Source organism: Bemisia tabaci, chromosome 8, assembly GCF_918797505.1.
Source record: "Bemisia tabaci chromosome 8, PGI_BMITA_v3".
Lineage (NCBI taxonomy): Eukaryota > Metazoa > Arthropoda > Insecta > Hemiptera > Aleyrodidae > Bemisia > Bemisia tabaci.
The window spans coordinates 11,750,502-11,771,376 of NC_092800.1; the positions used below are offsets into that span (position 1 = coordinate 11,750,502).

Consider the following 20,875-nt stretch of genomic DNA (forward strand, 5'->3'; position numbering starts at 1 on the left):
CCATCCAAATTTTAAGTCATACTCAAATCCAAAATTTTAGACAACTCTGTCTCTTATAAGGGGAGTGTGAACCCCCAAAAAATATATAATGCTTTAAGTACTGAATACCAGGGCCGGATTAAGGGGGTGGCCATATGGGCCGCAACCCATGGCGGCAAATCTAAGGGGCGGCAAAAATTTGCAATTTTTTAAAGTGTAGGCATAAAAAAAAAATCGGATTTATAAAAACAAAAGTACAAACGAGAAAAGGCGACAAAATCTCTCATTTCCTGAGAGTATATTAGTTTCTAATTTTGTCGTCTCTTAGTGATACAAGAGACAGCACCCTCAATAAGTCGAGGTACGAGTGAGACCAAACACGCAATTTGGCCTGGAACGGCGCGACTTAGAGAAAAATGATAACGAGGACTTGAGATGAAAAGGAGAAGCCCTCGGTGCGGCAGTCGGCATGTAACACTATTAGCGCCTACAAGACTGCACGAATACTTCACGCATTGCATCAAACACAGTGCGGTTATTCCGGTCAGCATGAAACGGATAGGGCCTACAAGAATGCATGAATACTTCCACATTGCGCCAAATAGTGCGGTCAGCGTGAAACGCATAGCGCCTACAAGACTGCGTGAATACTTCACGCATTGCGTCCAACACGGTGCGGTCTGCGCGGCGCGGCGGTGGAAGTGAAAATCATTGAACCACATTTATGTTTGTTCTTTCATAATTTTTTCGTTCATTTCTTACAAATGGAAGGCCTTGTCCACACAGAGATAGGTTTACGGAACTTAACTTTCGCGCAAAGTTCCGTGAACTTTTGCTGGTAGTGTTGACAAGGCTTTCCCTAAAAATGTGTTGAACACGAGTAAATGCGTCTTATGCACCCCTCCCCCGCTGACACGTTCATTTGATGGTTTTTATCGAGTTTCAAAACGAATGAGAAGGGGGCGGCAAAATACAGGCGGCCCATGGGCGGCAAGTAGGTGAATCCGGCCATGCTGAATACAAATTCGGCACTACAATCTATCCTGGGCACTTCACAGTGATTTTCTCCTCACATCAAAACAAACCATCCTCTTTAGTGCAAGCTGTTATTGAATAATGAGCAGTTCCACGTACGGATTATTACACCTTCGACATAAGATGATCAAGCTACTTTAGCCCATACTGATCAAAAATTTAAAAGTGAATAATATTTCACCGTAAAGTTGACGCTCCGAGCGTGGAGTTCCGCATTTTTGAAATTGCCACCTAAAATTTCAAGACGCTGTAGAAACATAACAGACCAAAAAGGTACTTGTCCAGCTGAGCCACCCAACATTTTAATTCAATCAATTTTACCACGAGGCATTGTTAATTTCTATTTCATGTGATTTAATTTTATTAAAAATGAATTTATAAAATACATTTAGCTATTTTTTAAGCGGACAATGTTCTCCGGAATATTCAGTGAGTTTTTGCAAAAGCTGCAATCCTGGCGAGCATGCCGGCATTTCGTTTGCGCGTTTGCCAATCAAAATCAAATGGCAGATTCGTATCCAATATGGCTGGTCGAAGTGGTTATGGAAATTCTGGGTGAGTAATTTCGATTTTAATCCCTTTTATCCTCTTGTCACTGCACGCTGAGCACCTAATCTATCCATAATTTCATGTCCTATCATAATCAAATCTATTTCTCCCCTGCTTTCTGCCACTCCGGCGTTTAAATCTGCAGACGGGGTGTAGGCCTGTCCTCCACGTTATTCACCACGATTTGATAAATTATCAAGCCGCAAATCCCTGACCGCCACCTACAGCCCTCGATTATTCGCTTAAAATACCTCAATTCCAAGCTCAGCTGTGTCTCGGTCTTCTATTTAATCTGATCCATCTTTCCTTCTTTCTCCCAATGCCTTTGCCGCCGCGAGTCTGGAGGGAGGCCGCATCCGCATAGGTCCATAAAATGCTTACTCCGATGATCGTGTTCAGATGATAATGAAGATGATAATGAAATTGAACGCAATTAATCGTAACTCCATACATTTCAGGCATTCTTCTAAGGATGATGCCCTTGCATTGAACTTGATTTGTACAACGATAGTCCTTGATGTTGATGTATTTTAATCAGGCGAGTGGACAGTAACCTAACCTCTGTTCAGGGTAATTAAGTGAAGCACTCATCAGTTCACAACTAGCAAGAATGTAAGATGCACTGCAGTTGCATTCTTTATCTAATCACGCTCCTTTGTCTCCGCTAGGTATAGTTGGTATCTAAGCATTTACATTAACACACACCGATGAGCCGAACAATCGGAGTGCTCTTCAGGAAGTTGAATGTTAGCGCCCGCTGTTTTGTTTATGCTCGGGCTGAAACAATTACTTTATGCCTTGCATAGATGGCTTCTGTGTCAATGGCACATCAGTTTTGCCATGCATTCACCCATTCTTATTTTTTGCACCCAAGTTGTGTGCTCTCATTACGCCTCCGGCATTCCCCTGCAGTGATTCCCCCCCACGCCTGGAGACAGCTTCATGTCTGTCACTCTGATAACATCACAACTGAATAAGTTCCATGGGTTTTATCTCCTTGTTAGCAGTAAAGTGTCACGTAGAAAGGATGGTAGCAAGTGGACTCAGCGTTTTTATAATCACCCCACAAATTGTCTTTTTTTAGTTTAACTAAGTCTGTAAGTCTGTTTAAATTTAGCTGTGAATAGCAGTGCTGTTTTAATACGATTTCAAGCCCCCTCCACGGAATGAGAAGAACTATTGCTTAGATCAATGTCCCAATCGAGCGTTAGACAGGATTTGTTTTGATGAATGAATTGGTTAGGTTGAGATGATATGTAATGTAGGTACAATAGATATTCGTATCAAATGAAGAACATACTCTACTGAAAAATTTTGAGTTTACAAGTCAAACTAATGGCTAAATCTTTTTGATTTTCAGGAACTATGACTCGGGACGCCGAGACGGAGGGCGCAAGCGTCTACCTGACAAGCCTCCCTACACAGCTTTCGTCGGAAATCTCCCTAATGGAGTCACTGAAGGTGACATCGCTGACGCCGTTTTCAAAGACCTAAATGTAAGCATGGCACCACAATTCTATTCTTGCACCAATTCAAAATCAAGGGCACTAACCAAAGCCTTTATTCTCTCTTCCAAGATCTATGAAGGGCTTAGTTTTTTATTTTCACTGATGTTAGAATTACAAACAGGTTCTTGGGGTTAAAAGGCAATAATCAGTGTTCAAATCTTATGGAACCTGTGTACCTGGAAATGTATGTGGAAATAAATGTGGTTGAATGAATTGGAAGAGACCTGCTGCTGCATATTGGAGTTGCAGAACTTGCCTAATCTCTTCATCCTAAGATTGCAGGGGCATGAGGCAATTTAATTTATAAATACTTTTTCTGCTTAATATAACTGAAGAAAAGCAGGGCTAATTGTAAATTCAGACATTTTGCTGTAAGTTTGAAGGTACGGCCGTAAGGCGAATTGGAAATATGACTTGGCAAGGTAAATGGGGGAAGGCTCCCTAAATTGAGGAGGTAGCTTGAAACTTTTTGCATCCCTGTGGATATCCCTAATACCTTTGTTTTCAGTCCAGAGGCATCCTCGGATTTTCAGCATGAAGTCCATCTGAAATTTTTTGTACTTCATTGATTTGTATTTCAATTCTGATTACTTTATTTCGGGCATCAGTCAATTAAGGAGAGTCTCTAAACTGTTAAGTTCACTAGAATCTGATTTGTATTAATTTTTTTTAATGGCTTTGTTTTTCAGGTGGCAAGAACCCGATTGGTATTTGACCATGATAGCTCTAAATTCAAAGGATTCTGTTATGTTGAGTTTGACGACTTGGAGAGCATGGAAAAAGCTCTGGACATGGACGGTCGTATTCATATAGATGATGCAGGACCTATCAGGATTGATGTTGCGGAAGGGAAGCGCAACAACCGAGATGGAGGCCGCGGAGGTGGCGGTGGTGGAGGTTTCAGAGACAGAGGTCCAAGAGGCGGAAGAGATGGCCGAGATGGTAATGTTCTATCTCAATGTAACATTTATTTTAGATGAATACAACTGATTAGACGGTATGTGATCGCAGGATTGTTGGTGGTCTGGAAAACGGGGAAAGTTTGGGGCCGAATTTTGTCGGCTCTTTCACATGGAGTGCAACATCCATCGAAGAGTTCAAACCGCACCACCGGCCAGTCAGAAGCACTAAGTTAGACTTAAACGCAGTCGAGACCCGTTCTAAGTATATTTCAGTATGGTGGAAGGACCGACAAAATTCGGCCCTAGGGAATTTCGACACATCTACTAATTACTAGAACATATCTCTGATAATTCAACTATTCACTCTCTCTGGTCATTTTTAAGATGTCATCTTTTAACCAGCCACCTACTGAATGACTTTCCACAATTTGATTTCTAAACAGGGAAATTTCAAAGCGATTGCAAAATCGCCCGGACGAACAAAAGTGAAATTGCCTAAAGTAAATTAAAAATTTAAAAAGAAAAAAGAAGAAGAAGAAGAAGAAGATACTTCATCAACAACTCACAGCAAAAAAAAATCAGACGAACCATAATCGACTACTCTCAACTGATTAAGAAAACTCAAACAAAAAAACCCACAGTATTACTACGAATTTAACAAAGAAATCCTCAATTAACAACTAAGAATGAAGTAATGAGAAACAGAGGACGCAAGCCAACTATAAAAAGAATACAGAGAAACAGAGGACGCAAGGTAGAGTCAACAACAACGCAAAGGGAATTTCCAACTTACGGGTTCCAATGGGTATGGGAGTTTCCCACTTACGGACTTTGAACTCACCTCAGCCTATAGACTGCCTTACTCCCCCTCCTTACTCTGTCCATCTAGTGTCTTAAATACGATTTTATTAGAATAGAGAGGATTTTCCCGAAAAATGACAAAACAAACAAAAGTACATATCAAGTATGATACTACCAAAATGACTAAAAGGCTTGCAACTTTGGTTTTGCAATTGAATTGAAATGATCGTACCTACCAGAGAGAGAAATTGAATGAACTTTCCTTATCGTAGACCATGAAAAAAGTGCTAAATCTAAGGGGAACTCAACTTTTGATGGTATTGTTCTTTAAATTTATCATAAATATAATATGTTCTAGTGAGTTATGACGGCATAAAATGGTTATGAAAATTTAAAACCTTATTTGCCTTGAATTTAAGTTGTTGTTCAGGGTCTATGGTAAGGACAAAAAGTCTGAAAAAACGTTATAGGTTATTTTAATCTACCTGTCTCATCCACTGATGTCTATGTTATTTCAAGTACAGAAAACAGTTGATCTAGCAGATCATCCCAAGCTGTAAAATACAAAGAATCCCCCCATAACATGAAGAATTGGTTACTTTCATTTCTTTCCATGCTAATCTGGCAATGAAATCCATTCAGTTTTATTTATATTTACTTATTCCGTCAGTAAATGAAACTGTTTGTTTCAGGCGGTGGATTCAGAAGGCAAGGCGGCGGTGGCGGCTTTGATAATTTTCACAATTCCGGTGAGTTCTACTCCTCCAGTAATCAATGTCACCCCTTCCTTCAGTCCTAAAATTTGCCGCGATGAAATCATATTATTTTATGTCATGGACTAATGAAAATATTTCAGGGCCTTATGTTTGGAAAGACTCAAAACTAGCCTTCTGATAAAGGATTTTGAACATAACTTTCTTCAATTGTGCAATTTTGCTCATACTTTTTATTTTTGTTTTTTCAAGGTTTTAATGATGGGGGTCCTGGAGGTCCAGGAGGCCCCGGTGGCTTCGGTAGGAACCGATCAAATTATGGTAATGATTTTGGTGGTGATAGAGGTAGAAGTAATTATGGTCAATTCGATGATAGAGGCGACGATAGAGGCGGTAGCAGTAATTGGGGCCGAAGCGGCAACCGTTCCAATTTCGGTGATCGCAGGGATGGTGGCGGACGGCCCCCAAGGCAAGAAGGAGGCTATGGCCGACAGAATTCTTTCTCATCTAGTAGCGACTTACCGTCAGCTCCAGGTTGGTTCATTTCTCTCTCTCTCTCTCTCTCTCTCAGTTGTTCATAGTGTTCATACTTCAACTGTTAGGTGCAGTCAAGGCATGGAATTTCAGTGGCGCCCATTTTAATTGCAACCTTGCTTGTCTGTAGCTAAAGTCTCTGTCCGTCTAATTTTTTGTCTCGCACCTGTTTTAAAATATTAGATAAGATGAGCTCAACATCACTCCTGACTTTAAGAATTGTGAAGAGATATTCATGAATAGTATAAATGGGTCAGTGATGCCCACTTTTTTTAATTCATTTTTCGGAAGTACGAAGTGAATTGAGTTTCCAGGGATTTTTACAAACCTGAAATGACAAAGAAACCCCGTTTTGAAAATACCAAAAAAATGAGACCACTTACAACAATATTTATGGCGCATTTTGATGGCACAGCCAAGGAGGACGGCGTTTACTGATTGGCTGAACTCAAATTCAGGCGTTGCCTTGCTATGTTAACTCAATTGTTGCCATTAGATTGTTCAGATTTTAAATAGCTTTTTCTCCTGATGGAAGTGCTTTTTTGAGCTTTTTATGGACTCTTCGAATTTTTTATGAAATTTTAGGTAGGAGCAACTGCTCCACAATTCTGAATAAATTTCTTGCCACTGCCTTATTTGAAAGGAAGAAGAATGCTGCCAAAAATAATATGTAACATAACTCATCACTCGAAGGAAAGTACTATGCCTTAGTGTCTTAAACTCATTTTCTGCACGGAGAAGAATATGATTGAAGGCAGGAATCAACTAACAAGTGAGGTTATAGCGCACTTTTGAGAGATTTACAGAAAAGTTGTTGATTGATTTTCTCATTCTAAATGCTGAGTGGTCCTAATCAAATTGTATCCACTTTTTCCAGTTGACACTAGTAACAGGCCCAGACTCAAGCTAGCGCCACGCTCAGTCAATGCGCCTATTAATGACCTAGCAGACACCCTTCAGCGTTCTTCCATATTTGGTAACGCCAAACCTCGGGATGAAAAATTAGCCGAAGCCAAGAAACCCGCAACACCGGATCCTCAACCGTAATTCATGTTAAGCCAACTTTTGTATGTTCGCCTCATCAGCCCCAAAGTGAGTTTTTTTAATTTTGTTTTTTTTTATTTAATTATTTGCTCCCTCCCTCTGAACTCCAGTTATGTGTCTGTGCTTATCTTTCGTAAAGTGTCTGATAAACACATAACCTTTTTTGGGGCTATGAGCTCCCTTTACTTTTCTCTTTTTTTGTGTCTCTGAGGTAGTTCTGCTGTAAGTTTCAGGTCGAGAGACTGAACTTGTTTCATTGTGATTCAGTAATTATTGTAGGGAAAGTTTATCTGGGTAACGTAGCGTTAGGTTTGTCTTTTGGTTAGCGTTTTCTTTCGGAGGAAAGAACAGGATTCTGAGGTTCATTATTTCATACCCTGCCTACTTATTTTCACGCCCATTTCCCCTTACTTTATTTGAATTCATTGATTGAAACCAGGTGATTTTATTGCCCCTGTCTTGCAGTACTGTCATCGTATGGTTTTCTCTCAATCCATTCCGTGAGCTGTTGATCCATCAGTATTCCTCTTACTTTGTTATATCACATTGTAGTGAAATACTGAGCGACAATTTTTTGCTGATTCTTGTTTTGTTTTTTATACTCTCTCTAAAAAATTGTCAATCTTCAGTTTCAATTTTTCTAAATCATTCGAGAAAAAGAAGACTGCCATTTGTGGTTTCTCAGCAGAATATTGCTTGGCACTGTTGTTTTAAATGGAGTTATGCCGCAACTAAGTGAAGAAAGAACGTCTCACATTGAAACGTTCTCGATCAATCTTAATAAGTTTTCTTCACTAAGGACTACTTTTGATTTTGTGATTTATGAAATCTCGAAGATAATGTACTCAGAAGTTCCTCTTTTTGTAAAATCGGTAGACTTTTCCTTTTTCAATATCTATCAGTTTCAAAGTAGGCAACGGTCCCATCAGGAAAGAAATGAATTCTCTTGGTCAGAAATTTTTCTGAGTCTGCACTGCTGACCCATTGAGTTAGGTGTAATGAAGTTTTATTCGTATAAATGATGGATGCCCAGTACATTTCAAATTGAACTACTGCAATTTTTTACGCTTATAACTTCAAATTTAATAACATGCTCCACTGTCCAAAGTGTAATTCATCTGTTTCTTTCCTGATGGGACCATGATGGTATGGAATTACTTTCTATTTCTTCGTTAGAAAATAACTTAATTGGCAATAATCTTAGTTTCTTCTCTTTTCCCAAAACCGTCTGTGCTTGTAATTTTTGATGATAGGTTTACAAAACAAGAAGCAGTCCTCACTCGCCCGAATAATTTGTACGTTATCTCCTTTTAAAGATTCTTGCAGCTTTTATCAATGTATCTCAATGGCAATATTTTAGTTTTTATGTATTCAGCCATTTTCATTCTGATTTGTAAGATGCTCTGTGCGTCATGGAGTTGGAGGTGGCATTTTAAATGTTTTAATTCCATTGTTCTGCATGCCCCTTGGACAGCTTAACTGACTAGTATCACAGTGGCACATTTTGCAAAATTTTAGGGCTAGAAAGATCAAATTGTCGGCAAAACTTCCAAACCACATATCTCATATGCGATATTTTAATATCTTTGCTCTTAATTACTTTTTCAAAGGAGAACTAATCAACCTTATTCCTTGAAGTTTTCACAGAATTTTCTTTGCACAGAGAAGAAAAAATACAGCAGTTTGAAGAATTTTCGTAAAGTAGTTTTCCATTTAAAAAGTAAAGTATCACAGGAAGTCTGCAACATCGCAAACCGATATACATGGTTTGGGAGTGTAACCATCAACATATTGATAATTGGTAAGATTCCATGATGCTCATAATGATTTTTCTGATGTTTAATACCCTAGTTTTCAGTTTACATCAGCCGTTGCGTTGGAATCGCTAGGTAGCACTATCTAAGTTTCCTATCCGTTAAAAGCAATAAGAAAGGCATTAAAAAGATTTCTTCATTGTTGGATTGGTTTATTTTCCAGTCGCATCTGGTAGCTGTTCAAGTTTCAGTTTTTGCTTTTCGTTTTTTTTAAAAAAAAACATCTAAGAAAAATTAATCATATTTTGTGGCAACTGAATAATTGTGTCTTTCAAGCTCTTTATTGATAGAGCTGTTCCGTTGATTTTAATTCAAATCGTTTCTTGATATCTTATCTGCTGGCGATGATTACATTGGAAAAAATCTGAATCTCCTCCATTCACAGATAAACGCTCAGTTTGAATGTGTTGCATTATTAGCAACAGGTTTAAATTATTAAAAAAATGTTAGTTACCTGAATTATTTCTTTCGCATTTTACCTTTATAAGGTTCTTATTTAATTAACTTTTTCGTATCACTAATTCAGAGCAAAGTTGCATAATTTTTTTAATCTTTTTCAAGCTCCTTCCTATCAGTGAGATCGTATGGTATTATATTTTTTCTCAGTCTCAAGTTTATCTGTCTTTCCAATCTTTTAAGAAAGTTGAACCATAAAGAATAGAAACCTCTCATCGAAGCCCAGAAATAGTTTCATTTTAAGTTAATCGATCTTGTGTCGTTTCAGTACGTCTAGTTCTTATGTCTCGCTCATGCTAGAACTCAAAATTAGACAAACCCTATATCTGTATGTTTCAGATCTAAAACAAGAATTTGTGAATCATATACATATTTGTAAATAATTGTAATCTATTTTGAATTTTAATTACATCATTAACTCTGTCTCCAAAATTTGGTTTTTATCCTTTCCTTTCTCAGAATGGTGTCTTGTTTATTGTGGCTTAAAGGAGTTATACAGCAGGATTTTCATTAATGTTTTATTGGCGAAATTTATTGACATTTTGATTGTTACTCGTGACAGAATCATATTCATCTTGATTCTTGGTTAGGCAGTGACAAAATTCAATGGCTTATCTCTTGAAACGATGGAATGTTATTCTTCATGATTGGACCACTTGACAAAGAAAGAATGATGGGGCAACAATCATTCAGCCAATTATCAGAAAGGCCAATTCTCATTTATGAATTGAATTTCGACATTTTCGATGTGTCCATCTCATTCTTTGCAAAATTTTGATGAGATAATATTTAATGTATTGTTTAATATCCGACTGCTTAGAATTACATTCCCATCTGGAAATTTCATTCTATCATTATTGTATCATTATTCGATGTCAAAACCGAAAGCATTCTTTCTCAACTAAGTCCTTAGATCGATGAAAACGTCGTCATGTCAGATTTTGGCAGCAATTGATTGATTCTTTGACATTTGAAGACCACAAATAGGAGACCACCAGTCACTTTATCGCCATCGGCTTCCCTGATACTTTTCTCTAATTTTCTTGTTGCTCCCGCGATCATCATATTCTTCGTCCACAATCAAGTGAAAGTTTCCCATTGCATCCACTGACGGTCGTTTACTCCAGCGAGCACTAAAACAAACAATTCATTCAAATTCGTCTCCCGGTAAAAATTAACCCTCAAGAATATGATCCAATGAGTGCACAAGCAAGCCTACATTTCTGATACTGAATTGCTCCTTCTCACAAAAGTTAACTTCTCATTATATTTAAGTTCCTTTGAGGTATCAGTCTCAAGTTCCATTATACACACTAAAAGTAAATGGTTTTTCTCTACAAAACTTACTCAGGTATACCGTCAGGTGGAACGACAATAGATAGAATGTCATCGATTAATTTGCTCTTCAGTATCCGATCGTGAGCGGTTGTAAATGTCAGTGATGGTGATGCATTCACCTGCAACAGATTCAAGTGAAGCAGAGATCAGTACAAACCTTGTCCTTTCCGAAGTCAGGTTACAGGGTTGGAAATTTTTAAGACTAAATTTGTCTTTAGGATTCGTATACAAGTCAATAGTTAGCTACATAAAATCTATTTTTTCAATCATTGATTTTTCTCCTTTGAGAATGGCAGCATTTTATGTAACACTTCTGAAAATACCTGTTTTTTTTGCCCCCAACACTTCAAAGATCAAAAAAAGAAATCTCAGATCATCATCCTCGAACAGGACTGCTAATGAGCTTTCTGTATACTTAATTCAAGGGGAAAAGATCTATCTCTCTCTTCTACCCAAACATTGGGGACAAAATGTATTACTCGCAGAATGAGATCAGAAGAATAATTGCGATAAAGTTAATAAGTGAAGAATAACCTCAATCAGCCAAGGCTTCAACTCCTCATCAATGATAATGTCGTAACCGTAACATTCAAAACAATGGCGGTCATTAGCTATGACAGAGCTAACAGCCTTCAGAGAATGAATAATTAGCCATTTTATGTTGAAGAAGAGGAAGTCTGTTCTAGATTTTCCGTATGTTGTTTCTAAGTACAACTTTAAACTTTCCATGTTCAGTTTACCACTGTGCACATTGTTGTAATCTTCCTGAAACAGAAGAAGTGGTTACATTTAAATGGATCAGGTCCATCTGCGATAGGGTGAATATCAGAACAGGGTTTCCGTTATTTCTTCTTTTTCTAATGCCCTGACTTTTCTCTCTTCACTTTAAGTAAAACTTCAATCTAATTTTTTGGTCTTTTAACCACACTGTTCACTGCTATTTGATAAAAAAATTTCTCTTCTACAGATCCTAATTATGGAAAAAAGTACTGAGAAGTTGTTTGCTCTCTTGAATAGCAACAACTATAGTTGCTGAGCTGTGACGCCTTCTCTCCAAATTTTCTGACTTTTTATTTGAACTTGACTTACAAAGTCTACAAATTAGACATGACTTATGCATGATTTATGCATTTGATGTGTGCTAGTAACTTGATTTTAGTTAAATCGTTGGCTCAAACCTTCTACTCCTAACTTTTTTAGAAAGCGGATTTTTTCAAACTTCAACTCACCCCATTTTTCTGAATCGCATTATTTGTCAGGTGAACAAATACGTTCTCCAAATCTTGATGATTATTGTTGTCATATCGGACTGCACAAAAACGACAGAATCCATGTTTGTACAAGTATGCCTTCAAAGGTCGGTAAATAGTCACTAAAACATACATCCGCAGATCAAACTTTTTGCCGCCTATCAGTAAAGGGTTCTCAATGTACCTGAAATTTAAAAGAAAGCTAAAAAATTACCTCCCTCTGCAGACGCACTGCAAGGTGTCTGTTGCAGTTATAGGAACTGTGGGGAATGGCAGGCACTTCTGTGGTTGGTTCAAAAGTCAAGAACAAGTCCGTACTTGCAAATCATAAATTTTAGAATGGCCGAATAGTGTGGAGAAAGACAAAAGTATTTGAACTTCTGTAGACACTCAATACGCTGACAAAATCCTTAGCACTTTGGGGAAAAAACAAATTATATTAGATGGAAAAGTTATTTGTGCAACGAAAATCCCTCTGGTCTGTAGAGTGAACACCAATAAATCAAACAAATACTGTAATTTTATATTACATTGTATAACTGGTGACACTCTCGTAGTATAAGCAGTGTAATGCAGAAGGGAACTCTTTTCCACCGAAACTTGATAGATTTCTTCCAAACTTTGAAAATTCTAAAATCAAAATATATCCTTTTTTTACACCTTGAAATGACGTGCGATTCTTTTCCATTTTGAGGATGAAATGGTGGTTTGCTCTCCTTAGACCAGCGCTTTAGTTTTGATAGTTTATTAATCAAAAATATACCAGCTCCTTGAGATTTCCCGCTGGGTTTGATGATCCATGTGCTGTGTGGATTCTTTCGGAACTCCTCCACAAACATGTTATAATCTGCAAGTTAGAAGGATCAATGATAAATATGTAACCAGCAGATTGATTCTGCCTTTGACTCATAGATAGGAAGGATGTGTCTTCGTTCCTTCGTTGGCACTTCTCAGGGATTCAAGAAAATAATTAATTTAATATCATCGGATGCCTTCTCATTCCAGTCAAACAAATTGTTGTGTGGAACATCGCAACTCAACAATACTCAGTTGGACTACATTTTGCAATTTGGAACTATAAATTCTAGCCCGGTTTAAAAACAACGTATGTGCCACTAGTTCCCCTATGCACATAAGTGTTTTTTCAGATGAGCCAGAATTTATAAGTCCAAATTGCAAAATGCAGTCCAGTTATCAGTTGAAAAAAAATCAAACAAATCATCTTAATCCATTGCATCATAAGACATGTTTTGCTTCTGCGCAATTTTTGTGCTAATGCACAAAATTTGTATTGCAAAATGCAAATTTTTTATTGCTTCATCTGAAAGTGCTTAAAGAGCTGATTTCACAGTATTTTTTCAAATGTTTTTCTGACGTAGGAAATGGTGTAAAAATAGATTTAAAAGTGAGAAAATGCACCACCTAGTGACATCATTTAGCGACCTTTCCCATTTAAACACATGTAATTTAGCAGATTAGATCTTTTGTCATATCTTCTCCAATAATCGTTCAATTCATGAACCAAGGATATCCTCCGATTCAGTTCAATCAGTAGTTTCCACTTAAACACAAAATTCATTAAAGTTCAGACACCTGCAAATTCTCTATTTCACTGAAATCTTATTCCCTATTGAATTTAACACTAAGAAATCTTAAACCATCACCCATTCACATGCAGGAGTGAAAATCTGTGCATTCAAATTAAAATATATGACACCATATTTTGCAGTGCTGCTGTGATCTTTACAAGATCCGAACATATGATCTTGTTGGAGCATCAGTTTTCAAATATTAATTGTTACAAAAAGTGTCCATTTATTTCCAGTGTGATTTATTTGTTAACAGACAGATTTTCCAGATTTTCACATCTCTGAGAGGGTAGCCCGGCAACGGAGGCACGAGTCGGAGCTCGCAAAAATCATGGCGCGGCGTTTCCAACAGCGCGACGCCGAACTCGTTCCATCTTCCTCGCACTCGTTGGACGCCGAACTCCTTCCATCTTCCTCGCACCCGTTGCGCGCACCATAAGAACACACGTAAAATTTATCAGCTGTCTTCCAGCGCGGGACGCGGAAATCGCTCCATCTCGCTCGCACTCTCTCTCGCACCCGTTGTCCTTACGGGAAAATCGACCCGCGCGGACCGCGATATCCCGCGAACCGGCGGGCGGATCGCGAAATCCTCCCTTATCCGGCGCCTCGGGGTAGAGAGGGATCCCAGTGCGGAATCTCAGGGTCACACGGCCTCCCGTTCACGAGATCCGCTGATACGTGAGTCAGTGAGTGAGTCAATCAACGTGAAGTCTGCTTTATTAGTATAGATTTTGTTTATCCAGTGTGATTCCTATTTATTTTCCAATGCAAACTGCCTGAGCTGAACACTTCCCCCCTCAGTTTCGTACTGGTGCGCATTAGAGTTCAAAAAAATTTATTTTTGACTCTAATTTTAGATTTTGGAATTTCTTGGCTTTGTTTCCCCGCGAAATGGTGTGGACCCAGCACCATTTCTCCACCTTGTTACATACAGTTCGGGCCACTTCTTAGTGTTTTTTTTTTTTCATTTCCAGTGTGATAAAAATAACTCTAAGAAAAATAATTTTACCAGCAGGAAGGATGTAAGTGATGGGAATAATATCCAAATGAGTGTATCTCCCTTGCTTGCTTCTGATGGCTGTTGGATGACCCTCCCGCTCCAAATCTTTCCTATAACGTTTAATGTTCTTCACCATCAGATCTTTTCTTGTTAGTTCATAATGGTTCGGAAAATGGTTGATACATCTGAAAAATGTTTTCAAATTTCGACTGAAGTGACGCTTATATTAGAGGCTAATTCAAGGGATCCATCAAAATACCGACTTTCATATTCGTTGAAAAGGGGTTAAAAATTAGTACTACGCAGTGCATAATTAGAATCGTAACTATTCAATAAAATGTAATATTGTAACATTTACTTTTTCATATCATGAAAATCTTGTAAAGTAACATGAGAGAAACAAATGCAAAACTAGTCTTTTAATTCCTTGTCGAAGGTCATTGCACCTTTTCTATGAATCATCAGCTAAAGAATACTTTTGTATTGAATTAGCTGTTTTAAGAAGTCTTAAGTACTGATAAAAGGGTTGTTACTTACTGGTTATCATGAAGTCTGTAGCCGCTGTCTACACTGAACAAATTTCTGCAAGTCTGAACACTAGCCCTGCAATGGAAATTATAGACTCAGAATTTCACACTTCTCAGAAATATTCTGGACTTTTTCAGAAATCTTTAAGCCATCTGAAAATAAGTGGTGGCTTGTAAATCTCCATTCCTCGTCTGTGCTGATAGCAACTTGAAACCGTCCTTTTTCCACTTTCCTTTCTTAAATTTTCATGACTCTTACATAATGGCATCATCAAAGTTTTGCTATGTCATTAGCAAACAGCTATTTATAGCAATTCCTAATGTTAGAATCTATCTAAAAATCAAAAAATTTGAAGAAGGTACCTGCTTTCTTATATTGAAAAAAAAAAAAAGAAAAAAAAAACCCCAGTACTTGGCAATGACCTTTAAAAAGCAATTTTTAAAAACTCTTAAAGAAACTTTTAAAATGTTAATTTTAGGAAATCCTTTTTGGCTACATATTTAATTCTTTGTGAAATTTATGAATCGAGTCTGTAAAAAAAAATACTAATTTTTAACAGGTGTATTAACTTTTTTTTCTGACACTTTGAGTGTTAAAATACTGTATTTTATATTTAAAAGGCTTTTAACCCATTTTTACCTAAATTTTACCCAAAAAGGGTTTCCTAAAACGAACATTCTAATAGTTCTACTAATAGTGGTTGATACCTGTACTAGAGTCATACCTACGGTTGTGATTTGTAAGTAACTTTTTCAGAATTAAATGCATTATTCACAGTTACAGAATTGACTTACCAATAGATGTTCCAATCATCATCTGGGTTGACTCGAACCCATCCTCGCTTATCAAAATTAACAGTTAAAACTAATTTTTCAAGGTCTGTGCAGTAAGAAACTCGTGACTTCATTGAAGTTGAAGTTCCCCTAAAACAAATTTATAACCAGGACTTGGTGTTAGAATTTTCCTCCAAAAAAATTAAATTCCTCTAAAATAAAAAAAATAATTAAAAAAAAATTCCTATTAAAAAATTAAATAGCGGAAATTTTAAGACACCACAATGGAGCTACGATGTTCCCACACTTTTACCATCGAAATATTACCTTTGAAGTTGACCAAATTTTCCTGAAGGTAAGTTTATTAAGTTAACGATTCAATTGGCGTAATCCACTTAAGTGGCAGCACGCAGCATGCTGCCCCCTTCTTGGGCCGATGTTTACCATCTGAAGATAAATGGCTAGAACATTAAAATTACCTTACATTCAGTGAATTTTCTCCCAGAGAAAACTGTTTCCTTGTCTCTGATCCATTAGAGGCCATCACCAACACTGGCTGCCTTATCACTATGATCTCAAACCAGCTGATAAACAAATGATGTTGCCAAGGTTACGCAAGCCTGGATCCAGTGCGGATTCAGCACTGAATGCAAGCAGGTCAATTCGTACGAAGCCTTAACAATTCAAAATTGTCATAACTATATCAGTCCTTAAAAAGTCTCGACTGCTGTCGGGATTTCCTCAAATTGTAAGCAGCCTCCCCCTCCCCCCCCCACCCACCCATCATGAAATAGTGATCTGCATTATAACGAAATGGTTTCCATTCCATTACTTCCGTCCTGATTGGAGAATCATTACTCTTTAAAAAGAGGAAATAAAATTCCTATCCTCTCAACCCAAGTAGCATTTTTCAACGGAAAAATCGCGATTTTATCGCCGATAAAGTCGCGATTATCCTCGATTTTATCGGCGATAAAATCGCTAGGATCATCAACATTTGAGCGATTATCCTCGATCTTTTCGCGATTTTATTGCGATTTTATCGGCCCGAAAAAATTGCGATTTTATCGCGATAAGATCGAGGATGATCGCTCAGATGTTGATGATCCTAGCGATTGATAAAATCGCCAAAAAAAAGGGGTTAAAGTTGTCAGCCGATTGCCGTTAGGTTCAGCCGTCAGGTCCTTTGACGAAGACGAGCGTAAAATCCCCGGAGCCTCCGCGGGGATTCGAACCCCAATCGCTACGGTGGAAGGCCAGCACATTGTCACTATGCTATGACCGCTATATGACTTGCGTGTGCGAATTGAAGCCTCTTATACATGGATCGGCGCTTCGCAACCTCACAACTTATGTCTTTGCGTTGACTGACACCGATTTTTCATTGGATTTTTTTTTTTTTTTTTTTTTTTTTTTTTTTTTTTTTTTTTTAATTTTCCCTCCTCTGTATTTTATTTCATACCTTGAAATACGGTTGGTAAAATAAGGTTCTATTGGTAATCTCATCATTCTGTCTCTGTAAAATTACCAATAATAGTGAGATGGCAAAGTTACCGATGGACCTTGGGAAAAACGCCAATAGTTTTTATCGACTGTGGTAGAATTACCGAGATAAAATGGTAAAGTTACCGGGGATTGATTACCAATAAAAGTGGTATTCTTACCTGAAAAAATCAGTAAAAATACCGGTTTTCAGGTAAGCTTACCAGTCTGTCTTTGTAACATTATACTAATAATTGATAAAAAAAAATGAGATGGTTAAGTTACCAACGGATCTCGGTAAAAACGGCGGCGGCGGAATAGAAACATCTTTCATATGCGTCATTCATGCGTTAATGAAAAATTGCAATTTATTGCAATTTTATCTCTATAAAATCGCGTTCGATAATATCGCGATTTTGTTGCAATTTATCGCGATTTTTCTCCCGATAATATTGCAATAAATCGCGACGTCGATAAAATCGCGATACATTCTCCAATTAAATCGCAATTTATCGCGATCACTGCTACTTGGGAAGATTTGTCAGACCCAATTCAGCCTTAGGTATCTACAAAAAATGGACCCCCTCCACTTAGCCTAATGCTACTTAATTTTGCCCTGTCTGAATCGAGTTAAAATCGAAAGTTGTCCGATCGAGCCGAAAGCAAGCTAGTTCGCTAGGAAATGACCCGCTGAGTACGATTTTCTGGTCGGAAAAGCTCCACGAGTCCGCTGGACCACGCTACCGACGAAAAACGCACTTTTGCAATGGGGCCAGAAACACTCCTTTTTAGCCGTTTCTCGGCTCAGAGAGCTCCGGCGAGTCTCGGGACCGGGTGCAATCGATTCTACGCCTCGAACTACGTGTGATTCGACACTAATCTCGAATTTTTTCCCCCTTCAAAATCGAGAAAATGGACAGGGGTTAGGTACATGGACTAAATTTTTAGGGTCAAAATTGAAAGTTTGCCGATCGGGCCGAAACCAAGAAAGCTTGCTATAGAATTCGATTCAAGCAGAAATATGCACAAATTTACCGTCGAGAAAAATTTTTTGTGAATCAATAAGGAAAATATTGCTTGTTTCAAGAAGAAAAGATGCTCATATAAAAAGAACAACGTCACTTACATCAAGCAGAAACCCACTTTCATTCAGCTTATTTATTCTTGATTCAAAATCAAATCTTCTTGACGGCATACTCAAAAATATTTCTGCCAAAATTGAGTTACTTTTTTCTCTACTAAAATTTAAAAATTATGCTAAAAGTTATTAAATACGGATGCTAGGACTTACTGAGTTTTTGAACTAACGCTCTCTTTTTTTTGCTGCAGTATCTTGATTTATTTTGGAGGATAAGGGATTAAGGGAGCTTTATACTCTTAAAGGATGCCTGTCATTCTTAATATGTTGGAGCGCCTTCAATTTCGTATGATACTGTGCAATACCTCTGGTGTGAAATAGTTGCTTGAGGCGCAGTGGCACGCTGCGGCGCGGCGGTCGGCCAACCAACAGCGTGAAACGTGCATTCGCGCCTACAAACCTAACAGGGATACTTCACGCATTGCGCAATGCGTGAAGTATCCCTGTTAGGTTTGAAGGCGCCATTGCGCAGTGCGTGAAGTATCCCTGTTAGGTTTGTAGGCTCCAAGGGGCGTTCCGCGCTGGCAGCACGCCGCTCGGCTTAGGTTATAATATTTTAACTTGTCAGCGTTTTTCAATTCATGATTTTGAAATGTTTGCACACTCTGCATGGATTGTTCTCTTTTAAAACGATAGGGGGAAAAAAATTCGTATTAAAGGAAAATACAATGCGACGGTGAAAGTCGGCAATCACATAACTCGGTTTGCGACGTCGCAGACTTCCTGTCATACTTTATTTTTAAAATGGAAAACTACTCAACGGCAATTCTTTAAAACTGTCATGATTTTTCTTCTCAATGCGAAGAAAATTCTGCAAAAACTTCAAGAAATAATATCAATTTGTTCTCCTTTAAAAAATGACGTAGAGGCGGAGATTTTCAGACACCGCAAACGAGTTATGTGATTGCCGACTTTCACCGACGAATGTGTGTTTGGTAAATAGTAAGGTGGCTCCGTCTTAAATCTAATGATTTCCAAAGCACTTTAACTTTTTCTTTTATATTTTGTGCTTTTACTGTGCTGCAGCGTGGTTATAGTTCAGGCGCCTGATAAGTCTACCTGAAATTTTGGGTCCACAGCGATTTTTTTGGCTTACTTCATGTTTTTTGGGTCGCTGAATCCGAATCTGAAGTTTCCTACCACGTATCTGGTGAGCATTTTCCGCCATATTGAAAAAATTGCCTAAAAAGGTTTTTTTTGCGGTTTTTTTTTTTTTTTTTATATAGCGGCTACGCATGAGGAAAAGTCCCGTATTTAGTTAATGTTTTGACTTTTGAATAGCTGAAACAATTTGGAAGAAAATGGTTATGAATATGCGAGGTTTGCTCAAAAATTGAGGAACCACGGAACCTCGGAACTTTGGAACGCTTCGGAAATTGGCTGACCGCGGCGAGCCGGATCGCGCGTTGACGCGCGCGCCACGAAAACGTAAATGGGCGCGATGTTCACGATGCTGTATCTTCCTCAATTTTTAAGCAAACCTAGCATATGTACACACCATTTTCCTCCAAATTATGTCAGAAAACATGAACTAAATCCAAATAAAAGTATCCATTACAATCAAATATCCATCCGTAAAAAGTATCCATTTGCTACATACTAGCTTAGCTTGAGCGCCCTTACACTATGCGGTCAAAACTGCAGTACGGGCAAAGGAATAACCCAAAATGGCCAGCGGGAAAGCTGCTTCAATATTAATCTTCCATCGCCTTGCTAAGGCGCAGGGATACAACTATTTAAACTCTCCGGAACGCGTGAGGTATCACGCCTCAATTGAAGGCGTTTTCGGATCTGCTGTATTTACATGACGAGATTTTCCAAATTGTTTTGCATTGTATTTTAGATTTGAGTACCCTTTATTATTCAGTTAAATTGCTCCTGCTTCTTAATTTTCGATTTTTCTGCAAAAATTATGAATTTACGAAAAAAAATCCTGGCTAAACGGTCGAAACTGCAGTAGCGGCACAGGACAACCGAGAGACCACGCGGAGACGCTACTTCAATATGAAGCTTCCATCGCCTTGCTAAGGCGCAGGGATACAACTATTTGAACCCTCCGGAACGCGTGAGGTATAACGCCTTAATAGAAGGCGTTTTCGAATCTTCTGTATTTACATGACGAGATTTTCCAAATCGTTTTGTATTATATTGTATAGATTTCAGTTCCTTTTATTAAGAAGCAGGAGTTAAACTACTCCTGCTTCTTAATTTTCGATTTTTGTGCAGAAATTATGTATTTGCGATGTACAATCCCGTTTTTAGCGCCCTTAAACAACGGCCTTAACGATCGAAACTGCAGTAGCGGCACAGGAAAATCGAGAAACCAAGCGGTGACGCTACTTCAATATTAAGCTTCCATCGCCTTCCTAAGGCGCAGGGATACAACTATTTGAACTCTCCGGAACGCGTGAGGTATCACGCCTCAATTGAAGGCGTTTT

At 38.2% G+C, this 20,875-nt stretch overlaps 2 protein-coding genes across 4 annotated transcripts; one reads left to right on the top strand and one right to left on the bottom strand.

Moving 5' to 3' along the window:
* Positions 1–1,415: 1,415 nt before the first annotated feature.
* On the top strand, positions 1,416–9,767 carry eIF4H1 (eukaryotic translation initiation factor 4H1). Of its 3 annotated transcripts, none has more exons than XM_019046869.2 (6): positions 1,416–1,569; positions 2,924–3,059; positions 3,761–4,013; positions 5,467–5,523; positions 5,740–6,021; positions 6,899–9,767. In XM_019046869.2, the coding sequence occupies exons 1-6, from the start codon at positions 1,478–1,480 to the stop codon at positions 7,066–7,068; spliced, it is 990 nt and encodes a 329-aa protein (XP_018902414.1). In that variant the 5' UTR covers positions 1,416–1,477; the 3' UTR covers positions 7,069–9,767. The 3 variants fall into 3 exon arrangements, with proteins under 3 accessions (XP_018902414.1, XP_018902418.1, XP_018902426.1); XM_019046881.2 differs by lacking the exon at positions 1,416–1,569 and adding an exon at positions 2,153–2,175; XM_019046873.2 differs by lacking the exon at positions 5,467–5,523.
* Positions 9,768–9,915: 148 nt separating this feature from the next.
* On the bottom strand, positions 9,916–16,508 carry TTLL1B (Tubulin tyrosine ligase-like 1B). Its single transcript, XM_019046857.2, has 9 exons — positions 16,296–16,508; positions 15,838–15,966; positions 15,053–15,118; positions 14,525–14,700; positions 12,584–12,770; positions 11,903–12,107; positions 11,208–11,438; positions 10,683–10,792; positions 9,916–10,468 (listed from the first exon to the last, which is right to left on the bottom strand). The coding sequence occupies exons 1-9, from the start codon at positions 16,358–16,360 to the stop codon at positions 10,339–10,341; spliced, it is 1,299 nt and encodes a 432-aa protein (XP_018902402.1). The 5' UTR covers positions 16,361–16,508; the 3' UTR covers positions 9,916–10,338.
* Positions 16,509–20,875: the final 4,367 nt, after the last annotated feature.

What these genes read in the sequence shown, in the direction of transcription:
- eIF4H1 (XM_019046869.2), top strand. Translation starts at nt 1,478, where the DNA reads ATGCCGGCATTTCGTTTGCGCGTTTGCCAATCAAAATCAAATGGCAGA. An exon ending in AGTGGTTATGGAAATTCTGG is followed by an intron (nt 1,570 to 2,923) that starts GTGAGTAATTTC and finishes TTTGATTTTCAG; the next exon opens with GAACTATGACTCGGGACGCC. An exon ending in CGGAAGAGATGGCCGAGATG is followed by an intron (nt 4,014 to 5,466) that starts GTAATGTTCTAT and finishes TGTTTGTTTCAG; the next exon opens with GCGGTGGATTCAGAAGGCAA.
- TTLL1B (XM_019046857.2), bottom strand. Translation starts at nt 16,360, where the DNA reads ATGGCCTCTAATGGATCAGAGACAAGGAAACAGTTTTCTCTGGGAGAA. An exon ending in CACTTACATCCTTCCTGCTG is followed by an intron (nt 12,771 to 14,524) that starts GTAAAATTATTT and finishes TCTAACTTGCAG; the next exon opens with ATTATAACATGTTTGTGGAG. An exon ending in TGAAGCCTTGGCTGATTGAG is followed by an intron (nt 10,793 to 11,207) that starts GTTATTCTTCAC and finishes AATCTGTTGCAG; the next exon opens with GTGAATGCATCACCATCACT.